Consider the following 19,116-nt stretch of genomic DNA (forward strand, 5'->3'; position numbering starts at 1 on the left):
GTCAGATGGGCCCTTGATGGGTCTAACCTCCCTGCTCCACACAAGAGTTTTCTTTTGGATGCTTTAAAATTTTGTTTGGCCAGAAATTATTTCTGGTACAACCATGAATTTTTCTTACGGATCCGTGGGGTTGCTATGGGTGCTCGATTTGCACCAAGTGTAGCAAACCATTTTATGGCATTATGGGAGGAGGAGACTATATTTAATAACAAGCCTGCACAATTAAAATGCTACCAATGGTATATAGATGACGTGATTATCATCTGGAAAGGGGATATGGTGAGTCTGCAGTTATTCATGTCCAGACTCAATGGAAACACTCAAAACATCAGGCTAACCTGGAACTCTGATGCTCACTGCATGATGTTCCTAGATTTAGAAATATTTAAGGAAGGCCAGTGTTTAAAAACAAAAAATCATTTTAAACGACCAATAGAAATGGGTACATTCCATTGGACATTGCCATCATCAGTCCTGGTTATGTAATATATCCAGGGGACAGTTCATACGCTTAAGGTGCAACTGTACCAAGGAAGCAGATTATTACGCACAGTCTAAAATATTAGCAGAAAGATTTCGACAGGGTACAATACAGAGGTGATCGCCAATGAAATTCAAACTATTGGGAATTTGGATAGAGCAACTTTGGTGGCAGACACCGAAAATAAGAAAGTTAGGCTAGATAATACATTTAGGATTATTCTCGATTTTAACATAAAAAGTTTGAGAAAATTATCATGAAGCACTGGGATATTTTAAAGAAGGATCGAATTTTAGGTACCATTTTACCACTTCGTCCAAGGTTTATTTACAAAAGCACCTACCTTAAGAGATGTTTTAGCCCCTAGTGTGGTGGACCCCCCAGTTATTAAAGAAAATAGGATCTTCTCTTTTCTCACAGGTTTTTACGCATGTGGCAAATGTCCCCCGTGTAAACAGTGTAAACACAATATTAAGAGACGTCAAGATTTTACTGCCCCCACCACTGGTAGGATTTATCCTATTAAAAATCTTATCACCTGTAATACCTAGTGGTGCACATCTTCACTGGCCTCACGATTCGATTCGATTATGATTATCATGTCCACGATTCGATTAGATTCCGCGGTGCATCACAATTACTGCGCACGGTTTTCATCCAAAAAATTAAAGCAGTCAGAAGAACTCCTTTGTTCTTTAAAAAAAATAAATAAATAAAAAACTCTCTGCATGTAGCAAAGTGTAAACACAGCAGACAACTTAAAGAGGAGCCCCAGACTGACCCCAAAATACTACAAGAGAGGATCAGAGACTGCAGACATGATACAAGAGATGGACAGAGACTGCGGACAATGTCCCCATAACGTCCCCCCCCAAACGACAATGTATGCCATTTCATAAGTTATGGTTTATGTATGTCTTATTGATTGATTCACATCACAACTTCATTGATACCCCTTTTTTTTTTTTTGTATGATTTGTGGTTTTGCTCATTACTGCCCCACACATGCAATGCATGGCTGCATGTGCGGGGCAGTGATGAGCAAAACCAAAAATCATACCAAAAAAAGTATCAATTTCAAATCAATGAAGCTCTGATGTGAATCAATCACTAAGACAATAAGATATACATAAACCATAATTAATGTTGAAATGGCATGGACATGCTCCTTGGTCACTTTAATGTTTTCATAATTTGGCAAATTTGCAGTCCACATAATGGTGCATCAGATATACGATATATAATATGTTATATTATTGCTAGTAGTCAGTGGCGGCTGGTGCTCAAAATTTTTGGGGGGGCGGCAACAAACTGAAAAATAAAAAACACAATTGCAGCTACTGTGCCCATCAAACGCAACCACTGTGCCAAATGCAACCACTGTGCAATTGCCGCCACTGTGCCCATCAAACGCCGCCACTGTGCCCATAAATTGCCACCACTGTGCCATCAAATGCATCTACTGTACCCATCAAATGCCGCCACTGTGCCATCAAACGCAGCTACTGTACAATTGCTGCTAATGTGCCCATCTATTGCTGGCAGTGTGCCCATCTATTGCCGCTACTGTGCCTCATCAAATGCTGCCAGTGTGCAATGTGCATCCCCCAAGTACCTGATGATGATGATGACTCTCCAGCAGCCTGTGAGGGGGACTGGAGGACAACCGCGGCTGTCTGGCATCTTGGGTCTCCCACAGCAGCCTGTTGTAAGGAGGACGGAGGCAGCCTGTGTGTGCACACTGCACACAGTGTGAGGTGAGCCAAGGAGGAAGGCTCTGCGGGGTCGGCTCATGAGTCATGAGCGTCTGTCATGGGAACAGACACTCTCTCCACGTGTCTCGCACGTTGATGCTTGGGATGCCGCCAGCGGGGGGGGGGGGGAAGAGGTGCGGCTAATGCCCGCAGCTCCTTAGGCTGCTTTCTGTTCATCGGGGGGGGGGCGGGAAAAGAGGCGCGGCTAACGCCCATGGCTCCTTCGGCTGCTTTCAGTTCATCGGCAGGGCATACAGCGGCGCGCGGGTGATGTCATCATATAATCGATCTATGCAAGTCGTAGCATCGATGACCCATCATGGGTGGTCGAATCGCGATGCATCGATGCTACGATTAATATCAACACCCCTAGTAATACCACGGGTGTTGTATACATGCTCGAGTGTGATTGCGTACTGCAGTATGTAGGGAGAACAACTAGACCCTTAAGTATCCGCATCGCCGAGCATGTTAACAACATCAAGAATGGTTTGAGGTCACACAATGTTTCTAAACATTTTAGAAACTTTCATAATAGAGACCCTCGATGCCTTAAGTTCTGGGGTCTTCAGAGGGTAAATAGGCATTGGAGAGGCGGTAATTTTATTCGCCAACTTAGTCAACGGGAATCCTTCTGGATCCACGAAACTCAGGTTTTGGTGTCGGGGGGCTCAACGTTGACTTTGATCTTAATTGTTTTATTTCAGATAAATAGGTATTACAGTGGGGACGGAAAGTATTCAGACCCCCTTAAATTTTTCACTCTTTGTTATATTGCAGCCATTTGCTAAAATCATTTAAGTTCATTTATTTTCCTCATTAATGTAAACACAGCACCCCATATTGACAGAAAAACACAGAATTGTTGACATTTTTGCAGATTTATTAAAAAAGAAAAACTGAAATATCACATGGTCCTAAGTATTCAGACCCTTTGCTCAGTATTTAGTAGAAGCACCCTTTTGATCTATTACAGCCATGAGTGTTTTTGGGAAAGATGCAACCAGTTTTTCACACCTGGATTTGGGGATCCTCTGCCATTCCTCCTTGCAGATCCTCTCCAGTTCTGTCAGGTTGGATGGTAAACGTTGGTGGACAGCCATTTTTAGGTCTCTCCAGAGATGCTCAATTGGGTTTAAGTCAGGGCTCTGGCTGGGCCATTCAAGAACAGTCACGGGGTTGATGTGAAGCGACTCCTTCGTTATTTTAGCTGTGTGCTTAGGGTCATTGTCTTGTTGGAAGGTAAACCTTCGACCCAGTCTGAGCTCCTGAGCACTCTGGAGAAGGTTTTCGTCCAGGATATCCCTGTACTTGGCCGCATTCATCTTTCCCTCGATTGCAACCAGTCGTCCTGTCCCTGCAGCTGAAAAACACCCCTACAGCATGATGCTGCCACCACCATGCTTCATTGTTGGGACTGTATTGGACAGGTGATGAGCAGTACCTGGTTTTCTCCACACATACTGCTTAGAATTAAGGCCAAAAAGTTCTATCTTGGTCTCATCAGACCAGAGAATCTTATTTCTCACCATCTTGGAGTCCTTCAGGTGTTTTTTTTAACAAACTCCCTGCGGGCTTTCATGTGTCTTGCACTGAGGAGAGGCTTCCTTCGGGCCACTCTGCCATAAAGCCCCAACTGGTGGAGGGCTGCAGTGATGGTTGACTTTCTACAACTTTTTCCCATCTCCCGACTGCATCTCTGGAGCTCAGCCACAGTGATCTTTGGGTTCTTCTTTACCTCTCTCACCAAGGCTCTTTTCACCCGATAGCTCAGTTTGGCCGGACGGCCAGCTCTAGGAAAGGTTCTGGTCATCCCAAACTTCTTCCATTTAAGGATTATGGAGGCCACTGAGCTCTTAGGAACCTTAAGTGCAGCAGAAATTTTTTGTAACCTTGGCCAGATCTGTGCCTTGCCACAATTCTGTCTCTGAGCTCTTCAGGCAGTTCCTTTTGACCTTATGATTCTCATTTGCTCTGACATGCACTGTGAGCAGTTAGGTCTTTATATAGACAGGTGTGTGGCTTTCCTAATCAAGTCCAATCAGTATAATCAAACACAGCTGGACTGGTGAAGGTGTAGTACCATCTCAAGGATGATCAGAAGAAATGGACAGCACCTGAGTTAAATATATGAGTGTCACAGGAAAGGGTCTGAATACTTGGGACCATGTGATTTCAGTTTTTCTTTTTTAATAAATCTGCAAAAATGTCAACAATTCTGCATTTTTCTGTCAATATGGGGTGCTGTGTGTACATTAATGAGGAAAAAAAAAATAACTTAAATGATTTAACCAAATGGCTGCAATATAACAAAGAGTGAAAAATTTAAGGGGGTCTGAATACTTTCCATCCCCACTGTATTTAATGTATACTAATGTTTTGTATTTCCTTCATCATTCCCTAATAACCTTGTTTGCAATATGCTGTGAATGTCCCCTTTGTCCTTATGCATGCTGTAAACTTTTAATGCTCCTTTTTTGGCCTACATGCATATTTGCCTTCACTAACCTCCCCAGCAATGCTATCCTAGGCCCATATACACCTAGCCTAGTCATTTAAAGAGGAAGTAAACCCTGTTTTTTTTTTTTTTTGTTTTTTTAACATTATCATTTTACTATATGTGTACATGATTAAAATCCGCTTTGCAAATACCTTTTTTACTTTCATAAAAGATCTCCTCTTCCGGGAATGGGGAGCTCCATCTTTTCTGTTGATCTATGTCTCTTGTGTGGATGTGATTTCCGCCCTTCCTTTGTCCCCGACCGCGTCTAAAATTTTGCATTACTTTCATAGAAAAAACATTGCTTACTCTTCTCAAGTAACTTTTACTAATTTGGCTTGAATATGGCGCTTAGAATAGCTGCAGCTGCTTGCTCTGTTTGCTCTGCAGCTGCCCTGGTTCACTCCCCCTGTGTGACGTCTAGTACAGTCACAAGGGGAGAACCAGGAAGAGAAGGGCACATATCGCGATCCTTCAGTGCTGTGCGGTTTACAGGGGAAAGAAGTACAGGATACAGAAACGGCACACACAGCGTGCCGTGAAAGAACGGATAGACTGGGCAAGCGCGGCTGACGTCACTAAAGAATACAAGACGGTTTCTACGGCAACAGGAACAGTGAGTGAACTTTTATAGGCAGCGATCAGCTGCCTGTTCTATAGAGATTAGATTGAGCTAAAGTCAAAGTGGAGGGTTTACAACCACTTTAGCAATGTATTTTTCAGCTCCATTGTAGTGCTTTACCTAAAACGCCCCCTAAAATGTGTACAAATGTTATTGTTGTCCTTAAATTCAGGCAGAGTGCCATAGGCTTTTTTTTTGGGCCCCAAACTCAGCTCGAACCCCCCCCCGTAAAATTTTTACAATGGGTCATCAGAGGAGGGGAGAAATCTGATAAGTGGGCCTTATATTTTTGTCTTTAAATACTCCTTAAAATAAATGTTATACTGATGTTGGGCAAGTATGTTTGTGTCTAATCTTCTTGCAATGTTAGGTGCAAAAGTACTAATTTTTTTTTCTGTTTTGACTCCACAGTTTCCTTCAACGCCACAGGAATGGCAGACTGTGGCATCCCATTTTGCCGACCGTTCGGACTTTCCCAACTGTGGAGGGGCTATAGATGGGAAGCACATCCACATCGTGCCACCACCTTATTTGGGTTTTACTATCTTACTATAATAACTATAAGGGGTTTAATAGTATAGTGCTGATAGTGGTGGTGTCGGCACAATATGAGTTCCTCTATGTGGACATGGGGAAGAATGGCCGGATGGAGGAGTCTTCGCCCAGACCGAGTTCTACCAACGTCTCCAGACTGGTGGCCTGGCATTGCCACCTGCTGTGGACAGCGTTGAAGGACTCCCGTTCGTCTTTATTGCTGATGAGGCATTCAGTCTGGGCGAGCATCTGATGAGGCCATTCCCCCAGAGGACCCTCACCCCGGAGAGGAGGGTTTTTAACTACCGGCTGGCCAGAGCCAGAAGAGTCATTGAGAATGCCTTCGGGATAATGGCCAGCCAGTTCCGCCTGTTTCTGACAGCAATACATGGCGGACTACAAAATCAACCACATCATCTTATCCTGCTGCATATTGCACAATTTTTTAAGGAAAAATGCCCACAATTATCTTGCCTCAGTTGAGCCTGAGGCCGGACTTCCTGCAAATCCCCTGATGAACCTAGATACTGGCTGTCCTGGCTTGGCACCCCAAAGCGCCCGTGAAGTTCGGCAGAAATATGTACATAATTTGACATGTAGAGGGGCCATTACTATGCCAATGTGTAAATATTTTTTTAATATAAAAAAAAATATCTGATAAAATCTTGCATTTTCTTTATTGCTTGTGTTTCTTTTTGGCTGTCTCCTAAGTTCTAGTGCACTTGTAGTGCCAAGTGGATTCTCCTTTAGTTAATAAGCCCCATTGTCACTGTAAACACAAAATTACTTCAAAAACTAGTATTGAGCATTGAAAGAAGAAGCCACACATTGTTGATTAGCAAACTTTTTACTCTCTGCACATTCATGTGTGCGTTTATAAAATGTTGCTGTCAAAATTTTTATTTTTTTTCTCAAGTTTTTTACAATTTTTTTTTTTTTATAAACACGCATGTTTCTAAACATAACATACCCAACTCTGGAATTTACAAAGTTCAACGTAGAAAAACTGAAGGCAATATCAGACATTATAGTGTCAAAAATGTCTTGATATTGCCTTCATCAGATGGGGTGATGTCACCCCTGTAAAAGCCAAATTTTGAAGATGCACACAATTTGGGAGTCAAAATGGGTATTTTCCTCCTGATCCCATGCCTAATTTAAACATGTGCTAGCTCCCATCATGGGAGATCAATGGACGTGTTTTGGGGGTGCAACCCCTTCCTCTCACCTACTAGTGTTACGAGGAAGGCGTTGCACCCACAAAACGCATACATTTCTATGCCCTGATGGCAGATAGCACATGTTGACACACCGTGTGCATCTTCAAAATTTGGCTTTTAAAATGTCAAAAAAAAGTTTTTGTTTAGTACAACAAATGGTAAACTGGTGGCATTTTGAAGAAATTCAGATTCTCCCCAACACATCAACCAAGTTCTTCATTTGTTGTTCCATAACATTGAGTTTCTTCCTTATGATGTCAAGTTCACCATTCCACACCATGATGTCTCATCAGACCAGAGAATCTTATTTCACCATGAAGGTGTTAGCCTTTGTGCACTGTCACTTGTGAAATGTTCAGCAAAAACATGTATTATAAATATGCAGGCATACATATATTACCTGAAGCTGGGGTGTCAGACACTCACCTGTTTTGGTGACAATTTCACCGACTTCCTCCACCTCTCATTCCTCCAGATACTCGGGGTGTGGTCTTGTTCTGAGTTCACCTTGTTTCTGAAGTGGGGGGTTCCTGGTGTCCTTTGAGTGTTGTCCTCCAGGTCTTTTCTCCCCTATTAGAATGAAACAAAAGGTATACTGAGCACACAGATATTTGAGTCCAGAAATAGGAATATGAAACATTGCTGGGAAGTGGGGTACAATTGTCTGTTTTGGGCAGAGTTCCAAGCTGAAGACATGATTTTTTACCTTACCAAAACTGGAATACTTACCTTTTTGTGACAATTTTCACACATGGAGACACCCCAAGTATCCACTGGAGCACCTGTGTGGGACACCTTAAAAAGTTTGCTCGTGTCCCACACTAGTGCATCTGAGTCCAGATGTGTAAACAGCTGCTGAGTGTCCTCTCCTTACTTTACACTGAATCAAGCTTGCATTTTATTCTAGTTACAAACATATCTAGACAGCAATGTCCAAAACTTATTTTTAGACAAATAGGCATGATCAAATGTATTTAACCTAAATCTGCCCAAAACATTGTATTTAATGAGTGAACAATGTTTCCGACGACCGATTTCTGTGCCCACGAACATGAAAATCACCATTTTAAACTGTACAACAGCTAAGAAAATCACATGGCGCAGCATGCAAGTAATAATAGGAACACAGGACACAAGTACTTACTTTTTAGAAGCACTCTCTTGATTCTTCTATACTGATCCTGCTCCCTAAGTTTCAGGTCTGACCAGTGTTTCCTCAATTGCTCCTTGGATCGTCGTACCCCAAAATTCCTGTGCAGACTCTTCACAACTTTAGTCATGATCTTGGCCTTTCTCTCATTAGGGTTGGTGTACGGTCCATGCTTCCCATCATAGTCGTTCCTCCTCAATATGTCCACCATCTCTATAAAGGCCTTATTTGAGGCCTTAAATCTTCTCCTCCGGGATCAGGTCATTTCGGGCTCTGGGCTTTCCTCCTCCTCATTACTATAATTACCACACACCTGTTCTTTCTCCACCATGTCGCTCCTACTGCGCGCCTAAAGAGAAGGGGCAGGGAATAGACTAGGAAGAACGTCAGGGGCGGGCTGAGTTTCACGCATGCACAGTGTATATTAAGCTAACACGCATGTGCCGTACGTACGTTCTGTGTGCGGAGGAAGGAGGAACGTAAGTTGCAAGTGTCCTAAACGAAGGTAAAATTTGAACTTGGGCCATCAGTGGCCTATACTGCTTCAAAATTGAGGCCTATATTGGGATAAGATTATGAGAGTTTAGGCTGACATTAGTGTTTTTGTCTTGTGTATTGTCTTACTGCTAATATGAATCACTTTAAGGACTGAGAATTCATGGCCAGTTTCATAGATAGGTACAGGGAGATGAGGAATTTTTGGGAGGTGAAACACAGCTTATATTATAATAAACAAGCTTGCAATGTGGGGGAAGGCCCACATTTTTTTTTTCTTGTGTCCTGAGTTTGGCTTTTAAAATACCTTGTTTTTCTCTAATTAAAAATGCTGCTTCATGCTCTCTCACTCCAGTGCTCCATACTGACATAGCGGAGTAACAGCCATACCCCTCATCAAACTTTTCCTCACACAGACTTGTTTTGCAGTAGAAATAAGTGATGTATCTATGACCGTTTCTGTTACTGAGTTCAGATTTCTAAGAGCACTGGGTCTATTAGACTGCGGAGTCATGTTTAGACAACCTGCACAACTGCCGTAACAGGGAAGTGTAGATAACTGTGAAATTGGAGGTTATTAGTGCAATGTCTATTTAACTAAATATTTTTTTGTGTTTCTTCACTTGGTTTTCAAATGCAAACTATTGTGGACCAGAGTGGACCAACTGGGGAGAAAAGCTTGAATTGGATATGTTATTCCATAGGTTTCCAAGGTTGGGGCAGCATTGCTTTGAACAAGTTGTGATCTACACAAAAGCAGCCAAAACTGCTTTCAAATGCTCTTGTTGTCAGGGTTTCACTCGGCTATTTCCAAACAGCAGTATTCCTTGATGTTTCTTGCTGAAATGGACAGCCCTTTTAAATTACACTGTCTACGTTCAATGGTGTTTTCACACAATAAAGCGGAGTTTCACCCTAAAGTGGAACTTCCGCTTTTTTTTACCCTTACCTCCCCCTCTCCGGTTGCACATTTGGCACATTTTGGGGGAGCAGATAGCTGTCTTTGACAGGTATCCTGTCCCCACTCCTGGGAGTCCAGGCTGCGGCAAATTACGTCAGCGGCTCGGCTCCCCCCTCCTCCTTCCCCCCGCCACCAGGCCAGTAGGAGAGCGCAGCGGTGCCTCACACATGCACAGTAGGGACCCAGCATGAAGCTGTAATGCTGCACTGCCGGATTCCCTTACTGCCAATGGCGGCGGCAGCACCCAAGAGCTGATGGAAATCCCAGAGTTTGTATATTTTGTGCAATGGATACAACAGCTGCAGATGATCGTGACTAAACTATAGAAAATGTAATGTATATGTTATATGTGGTATTTGTTTGAACACTAGATACACTAGAAGATATTTTTGCTCTTGTCATATGCATCTGCACAACTTTTTTGTTTTGTATCATTTGTAAAATCTCTCTTTTATTTAGAGTAATATTCAAAACTGTCAAGATAATATAAAGTGTATGTAAATATCTAACCATGTGAGTTTAGGATGAGTTATTTATTTCTAAGAGTTTTTTATGAAATTGTGTGGTTTATTCTGCAGCTGTGGCCCAGATGAGTATGTATGTAAAGGAGCTCAATATTTAATTTATGATGAGAATATTCAGAAGTATGATTGTTGCGTGCTGCTAGAAAACTTTCAGATGAAAACAGTTGTGTTTTGTTGTTATTGTTTTATTATATTTCATCTCCTTATTTGTAGTGAGCCTGCTGCCAAGGCATTGTGGGAGTCCATGATGAACATGAAACAGAAGGAAGCAGTGATGGAAGTGCGAAGGTGTCTTGTAGACACAGCTAGCAGAGAGAAACTGCCAATTAAGATGAGCATGGGTGAGTGGATTGACTATTACAGTATAGCTGGTCATATACACTAGTAGCGTTTCAAAACATTTTTTGGATGAACATTTGTATAAAAATTGTCAGCGTACTCGATGACTTGGCGAATGTTGTTTGAAAGTACTTCATTTGCTTTTAACATTCGATTTTAGAACAAATGGACTTTACCAAATGAAAACCACATATACTGTTAGAAATTCATTCATCAAAGAAGAAATTTACATCCTGCTCCTTTAAATTTTTTCATCCCAGCAGTTGAAAACAAATGCATATTTGACCCAATGTTTAGAAAATGTAATAAACGCTCTTAAAATGAAGTATTTCTAACAAAATTCTAGAAATCTATAGCCAGCTTAAGATGTAGCAGTCCATAGGGATTGCTGCTTTATAATGCTTAGACAGGGCTTACTGATTTGAATTTGTGACATAGATGTGACAATGTGACATGAGTGGTCTGGACAGATATGTACTACAAACCAGAGGTGGATCCAGGGGGGGAGGGGAGGGGCACAATGGAGCAATTGCCTTAACTCCCCCCCCCCGAGAAAATATTACCGACTCCGAGGCTCCTGGCACCACTTCCTGCTTTGGGATGGCGGGATGGCAAGCCCATTTCCAAGCATCAGTGTGAAGGACGGAGCCGGCACTAAAGGAAGTAGATCTGATGCTTCCTGTATAGCGCCGGCCCCTGTTACAGGTGGAATGATACCAAATGTACTCCGCCTGTGACAGGAGCGATAAAGGAAGCATTGGCTCTACTCTCTACTGCAGGCGCATACTTCCTCTAGCACCGGATCTTGTCACTCTGATATTTGAGGATGGTGGGTCGGAAACCAGCCAGCAGTACCATCCCTGGAGGACAGCCAGCAGCAGCCACCAGCTATACCCACCTGGGTGACAGCAGGAGCTAGCGATACCTGCAGGAATCCTGAGGTAGAAGTGACAATTGAGGTCCAGGTAAACCGCAGTGCATCAGTGTGAAAGCGGCCTTAGTCCCTTTTCACACGTTCGGCCCAATTGGGTCTGCCTGTCTGTTTTTCAGGTGGACCTAATCAGACCCTCCATTCACCTCTATAGAGCGGCAGATGTAAACGGACTTGTGTCCGTTTACACTTGCCTATCTCCAATCTGATCCACTTGAAAAAAAACAGAAGGGGATCCGTTCTCTTCTGTCTGGGTTAATCGGATCGGATAGAGCCCTACCTCCTCCGCGCTGAGAGGAGTTGGCATCATTTTAAACGTGGCCCTGTTTTAAACAAGGTTAGGACTGTAAGATGTGTTAAATAGAGTTCTGTAAGCAACACTTTATTTCCTGGCAGTGCCCCTCTCAAGACTAGACTTTGGAACCGCCCCTGCCATCAACACAAATGCTTATGTGGTGGATTTATCCTTTGGTATACCTTATTCCTACAAAAAATACTTTTTTTTTTTTATTTTTACTTGTTCAACACTTTACTCCAGTTTTAAGCCATTGTCTTCTCCATGGGCCCTTTCCCTCTTGCCCCATACTTTTAAAAAAGGTACAGCATTTAAACCTTAGTTGAGTAGATGTATGCAATGAGCACCAACAGCTTATTTGGTGTGTTTAAAACTAGTAATTTGCAACAACTAGTAATTTTCTTGTACAAAGAGTTTTATTGAAAACATATATCAACAGAATAGTACAAAACAGTGATGGATACATCTAGAATTAACAGGTATAAAACTGCCGGTATCCGGCAGGTAATACTGACATTCAAAGATTTAAGCCAGGTCTCAGGCCGCTCAAGGCCGAGGCCAGGCGACATACTAAGAAGAGTCTTCATCTCGGCTTACTAGCCTAGCGGTAAACTGCAAACACAGAATATTATGTTTGCAAACACTCTTGAACATTTAAAGGATGTCTAGCGAGATGTTATTGTAATACGTAACATTGCATAGATAATAAAGGAAAAGAGAGAAAAAAAAAAACAGAAACAAAATCAAATTAAATTGATTAACCTCAAAAAAAGATAACGCAGCCTTGTATGAAGTTTTTTTTTTTTTTTTTTTTTTTTTTTTTTTTTTTTCTCTGTCCTTTTTTCTTTTTTTTTTTTTTTTTTTTCTTCTTTTCTCCTCCTCTTCGCTACCTTAAGTATCCATTCTCTGTAGAATTAAGCCCAAGGGCCTGAATAAGAAAAAGGAAAGAGGAATTGAAAGTGGGAGAGAGGGGGGTGGGAAAAGAGGGGGGGAGGACCCTGGGGGGGGAGGCTCACTATAGGGAAAGAATCGTTAGGTCAAATCTTGATGGCCGATTATGGATCACCCAGGATTTGCCATATCCTGAGGAATTTATCATGCGTGTCCAATAATATGGCCGTAAGTTTCTCGTTTACCATGATATCATTCACACAGTTTTTAACTGCCTCAAAACAGGTTCGGAGTTTTCCAGGCCCTTGCTATGGTCAATTTAGTTGCGGTAAAAATATGTGCTGCTAGTTGGTGTTCAGGACGAAGAAGTTCTGCAATTGGTTTCCATAAGAGGGCCTCAAAAGGGTCCCGCTTTATAGTGGTATTAAAAAGATTGCGTAGAAGTGCGTATACTCTGACCCATAATCTGCAAACCCTGGGGCAGGTCCACCAGATATGTGCCATCGTGCCCTCCTGTGAGCACCCACGAAAACAGAGGGGGGTATAAGATGGGATGAAGCTTGCTAATCTAGCCGGGGTATAGTACCATCTATAGAAGACTCTGTAGGCGTTCTCCAAGAAGAGAACATTCTTAGAGCATTTGGATAGCATAATAGTCATACCTTGCCAATCCTCCGGGTCTAATTGTTTTCCGAGTTCGGCCTCCCACTGAAGATGATAAGGTCTCAATGGTGGCGTCTTGGAATTAATTATAGCAATATATATGAGGGAAATCAGACCCGAGGATTGGGGGAGCGATCTACAAAGACTTTCAAATGGGGTCATGGTAAAGGGGGCCGATTGGGATTTTGTAAGCTGTTGGAGAAAATGCCTAATTTGCAGATAACTATAACGTTCCTTAAGGGGGATATCAACAACTAGTAATTTTCAACAAGAAGGCAGTAAATGCCTTAGATATAGTGAGGAAAAATTGTCAGACCCACGTCTTTGCATATTATTTGAGTTGAGTTTTTATGATCAAACACAGGTAGAAAGGACAGATGAAACCACAAAATAACAGGACTGAGACATTCTTCTGGATGTATCCAAGGATAAAACTTAACAGAAAAACAAACTGTTACAAGGCCATTGTTTGAGGAGATCTGGAATAAAACTGCAAAAGTGAAGAAAAAAAAAATAGGCAAGTTCAAAGAACATATCAGGAGAATGATAACGTTGGATATCAAACAGAATATGAAAATTAAAGTTGTTAAATACAGTGCCATTCATGATAAATGTCCATGGGCAAAAGAGCTTGCCCAATCAGTTGGATTTCAGTTTATTATATTAGAACACAGACAATTTTATTAAAATATCAAAATGCTTTACCAAAACATAAATCATAGGAAGCTATTCTGTTTAAAAAGACAAAAAAGAGGGCGTGGTTTGCCTGGAGTCCGAAATGGCTGCCTGAATACGGAGCTCCGGCCACCCGAGGATTAAAACCAGCCTTTTATTGGGGAACATCGCAATATTCCACCATGGGAGAACCTAACCGAAGTGCCTCAGCCTCCCGGACACCGAAGGAGCCGATAACCCAGCTCAGCCGCAATATCCCGGAGATTTTCCGAACACTCCGGTCCGGCGACCACGAGGCCCTGCAACTACCACAGGCCTCAGGCTCTATTTCACCCAGCCATGACTCGGACTCGCAGCTGACTGACGGGGACACGCGTCCCCACCGACACAGCCAAGCGGTCATTCTCTCGGACCTACAACATTTTGCGGTGGACATCACCAATAATATTACAGGCACCCTTAAAGCGGCCATATTAGACCTCAAGATGGACATCCAAGCAGTAGCGGCCCGGATCACAGACGTGGAACAAACCACGCAGCTCCACACGGCAGCTATCAAGCAAGTGCAACACACATATGATGCCCAATTATCATACTTATATGATTTACACCGTCAAGTCGAAGACCTCGACAACCGAGGACGGAGGCATAACGTTCGTGTTAGAGGGGTCCCGGAGAGCTTGGATGCAGGCTCACTGCCCCAAGTAGTCTGTGCCATTTTTAACAATCTATTGGATCGTCCTCCGGATTCCCCGATTGAGATGGAGAGACTGCATCGAGCCCTCAGACCTCCCCCCCGAGACAACGAGCCCCCGAGAGATGTTATATGTTGTGTGGTGAACTTTCCGCTGAAAGAGGAAATCTTGAGAAAAGCCAGGGAGAGGGGCCAAATTCACCACAATGGCACTGAGATTAAGCTTTTCCAAGATCTCTCTCCAACCACTCTGCAGAATAGACGGGCACTGCGCCCTCTGTTGGACCAACTCAGAGCGCGGAACATACCATATCGCTGGAAGTTTCCCTTCTGTTTATCCGCCACCGCTAGGGGCCGCACCGCACTCCTGAGATCTCCGGACGATCTAGCAGCCTTCTGTGATAAGCTTGATCTACCGCTGACGGAGCTTCCGGACTGGTGTTCGTTCCACTTTCCCTCGGAACCATGGAGACCACTCTCACACAACCCTTCGCCTAAAGCTCAGAGGCATCGATCCAGACGAAGAAGATCGGATCCCCCCTCCCCCGGTGCTCACACATCCCGCCGGGATTCGACATACCGTGAGGTGGGACAACCTGTAACCCCCCGGAGGAACAACCATGAAGCCTGATACACACAATACCTGATTCGACCTGAATAGGCCGGTTTCGCCAGAGAGACTCACACTACTGTTACTGACTTTTTACTTTGCCAGATTCGTTCTCTGCTTCCCAGCCCATCCCGTTTTCAGCTCACTCACAAGGAAGTTTAACAGCTTGTCACATAGGTAGCAGAAAGCAACCTACTAACCAGCCACATAATAGCCTCATTCAAACGAGCATAGAAACCCACTACGCCAAGAGGAATGGTACACATCTCATATACCCAAGAAAGACAAGGAAACACAGAATAGGAGGAGACAGCCAAAGCAAGGAACTGAACGCAGCAGCCAAAGGACCCTGTGACGAGATCATCGCCTGGTCATTATGGGTAACAGGAACTGTTCAATAGGCTACAGAACCAACACCGACGAAGCAACCCACACAGATGACTTTCAGAACACTCTCTGTTTACTGAACCTACCGACGAAGACCACTTCAGGGGATGAACAGACAAACTGTTCTTAATTTAAGGACGATAACCACAGTAATGTCACTGTAGTAACTGGGTTATCACCCAACTTCACTGGACCTTCCCCTAACCCATTCTCTCCTGATTTGCTCTTATGCCCTTCCACTCCCACTCCTCACCTCCCACCTTCCCTATACCCTGCCCCTTTCTCTCCCCATCACCTCTCCCCTTCCTACCCTCCCCTTACCCCTTCCTACCCTCCCCTTACCCCCCTCTCCCACCTCCCCCACCTATTCCACTTCCCTTTTCCTCAACCCGCCCCCCCCCCCCCGGCCTTTCCTTTCCTTCCCCCCCCCCCACTTTTCCGCTATCCCATTAATCTGGTAATGAAGTCATCTGCCCTAAATGATATAACCCATGAATAGTAGGAGGACACACGAGGGACCTGGAGTCACCAAGGCAGCCATAAGCAACCCCCCCCCCCATTTTTCTTTGACGCAGACGCTTATTTATGGTTTGCATAATAGAGGTCAATGACACCCAAACAGATTGGGGAACAGCACTCCTTACTATTACCTATTATTAAAGTACACTATTCTCCCAATCATATTCGACACCTCACTTAAACTGCCTTGAGGACTCCAAGGACCATTGTTATATTAAAACTGGCGAGATTCGCTGGTTCAGAGACTTGTTATTACATTCCCTTACAGAAAGGCTTCTATATAACACACGAGATATAAGCAAAAGCTAAAATTCTAGAACCATACCATTTTATTCTTCTATGTGAAAGGTTTAGATTACGTTCATGTGTGGTGGGGCGGCTGCCATACACTCACGAAACGTTTAGGCTATCGTATGGAAGCACGAGTTACGACAGTTGGCCTCGTACCTATATTAATGTTTACTTTATTGTCTAGCACAAGTTTTTGAAATTTTTAGTTATCTCTGGATGTTTATGGTATTAAATGTACTTACTCACTATTGACAGATTTGCAGGATGTGTAACCTTAGGTATCCGACAGCATAAACCAAATGTACTACCATTAATAATGCTCCTTTCCCCGCTGCTCTATATTCCCCATCACACTGCTATTTTCACCAAATCCTCCATGTGGACACGGAGTAGGATTCCAGACACTCTTACCAACCCCCAGCAGCGGCACTAGATTTTAGTCTGCTGACCATCCGGCCTCACTCCAATAGGTGACTTGGCATCTCCATTTTTCACCTCTGGTACTTCTCTCTTCTTTATACTTCTCTTGCTCTTTCTGATTCCCTTGTTTCTAGGTTGGTCTGTCGCTCTTGGTGCGGGACTCTCCCCCCTCACTGATTAATAGTTACTCCCCAAATTCTACATAAGACCCACTCTATTACTACCTCTTTATTGCTACTGTCCGGTACGCTCCGTTGTGAGTCGGTCTACATAAAAGAGGACAGATAAACTCCTGAACGTTGAACTTCACACCAGAAACTACTTACCCGATTAAGTAGCGAAATGCCTTCTCAAACTCCTCTATCACTGAAATGTATCTCCTTAAACGCAAAAGGCCTCAATATACCGGAGAAGCGTTCGCAGGTCCTATCCTCCCTCACCAAACAAAAAGCTCATTTCATTTTTCTTCAGGAAACCCACTTTAGATCTGACTCTATACCAAAAATGACCAACAACATATTTCAAACTGTCTTTCACGCTACAAACCCTATTGCAAAAACTAAAGGAGTGTCTATACTCATTTCTAAGCACGCCCCATTTAAGCACATAGACTCCTTGATAGACCCAGAAGGGAGATTTGCATTCATTAAGGGTACTTATGCCTCTAGACCCCTGACATTAGCTAACATATATGCTCCAAACGAACATCAGGTGTCATTTTTTAGGAAAGTGAGCGATCTTTTGCTATCCTTCAAGGAAGGGATAGTTATTGCGGGAGGTGACTTCAATGTTCCCCTCAACCCAGACCTAGACACTTCCTCAGGCACATCAGCTCTATCCTTTCGAGCTCTGAAACAAATTAAATTACAACTCCAAGCCCTGGAGCTGCACGACACATGGCGCACATTGTACCCATCCGTCAAAGACTACACTTTTTATTCCACCCCCTTCCAAAAATACTCTAGACTAGACTATCTCTTCCTCTCCCAACCTGACTTGACCTACCTTACGCAAGCCACAATTGAACCCATGTTCCTATCCGACCACCATCCCATATCAGTCACATTGACTTTCCCAGACTTAACCTCAAAGACAAAGACCTGGAGACTGAACTCCTCCCTATTAAAAGACGACATTTTCACTAATCATCTGACAGCCACCATCAACACCTACTTCAAGGAGAACTCCACTCCCGACATATCCCCCATCACTTTGTGGGAAGCTCACAAATGCGTGATCAGAGGCGAACTGATGTCCCAAGCAGCGAAAGTCAAAAGAGCCCACCAGACGATTATAGACAACCTGATCACCAATATTAAAAGACTGGAAGCCACACACAAAAAGTCCCAATCGCAACAGACTTTACAGGACTTGACACATATGCGCACAACGCTCTTAGAAGAACTAGGTAAACGAGTTAGACGAAGATATGTCCTCCATCAACGAGTCTTTTATGAAAAAGGCAACAAAAGTGGTAGGCTGCTAGCTAGGGCAGTAAGAGCCTCTAAACCATCCAACACAATACATCATATTAGAACCCACCAAGGCACTCTGTTGTCCAAAAATGAAGATATAGCCCATGCTTTTGAACAATACTACAAGAAATTATACAACCTAACCCCCTCAAATACGAATCCGACTCAAGCCCTAAACAGAGAGGATGACATACGAAACTTCCTATCCCAGTACGGCCCACAACCACTCACACAAACACAAGCAGAAGAACTAGAAGAACCCCTCTCCACGGAGGAATTACAATTGGCTCTGAGACAGATGAAAACAGGTAAAAGCCCGGGCCCAGACGGGTTTACCTTACAATACTATAAGTGCTTTACCCAGATATTAGCCCCTAAAATGTTAACCGCTTTTAACTCGTTAGCACAACCTACAATGCATATGGGACGCATGCTGGAGGCACATGTCACAGTAATCCCTAAGGAAGGAAAGGATACCACACAGATACAAAATTACAGGCCAATTTCATTATTAAATGTAGATATTAAGATCTACGCAAAAATTTTAGCTAACAGAATGTCTACCCTTCTGCCAGGACTTATTTCATTAGACCAGGTAGGTTTTGTCCCTGGTCGGGAAGCTAGGGACAACACGATCAGAACGTTAAACCTACACCACTGGCTCACGACCACAAAAACACATGGC

General features: G+C 43.3%; 1 protein-coding gene across 2 annotated transcripts in view; it reads left to right on the forward strand.

Moving 5' to 3' along the window:
- The window catches only part of SCFD2 (sec1 family domain containing 2), a 725,068-nt gene that overhangs the window by 49,627 nt on the left and 656,325 nt on the right, over nucleotides 1–19,116 (forward strand). For both annotated transcript variants that reach the window (XM_073608450.1, XM_073608448.1), the window contains exon 3: nucleotides 10,455–10,582. In XM_073608450.1, the coding sequence (XP_073464551.1) occupies nucleotides 10,455–10,582 (128 nt within the window). The remainder of the gene's footprint in view (nucleotides 1–10,454; nucleotides 10,583–19,116) is intronic.

Source organism: Aquarana catesbeiana, linkage group LG01 (genome assembly GCF_042186555.1).
Source record: "Aquarana catesbeiana isolate 2022-GZ linkage group LG01, ASM4218655v1, whole genome shotgun sequence".
In the NCBI taxonomy this organism is placed as follows: domain Eukaryota; kingdom Metazoa; phylum Chordata; class Amphibia; order Anura; family Ranidae; genus Aquarana; species Aquarana catesbeiana.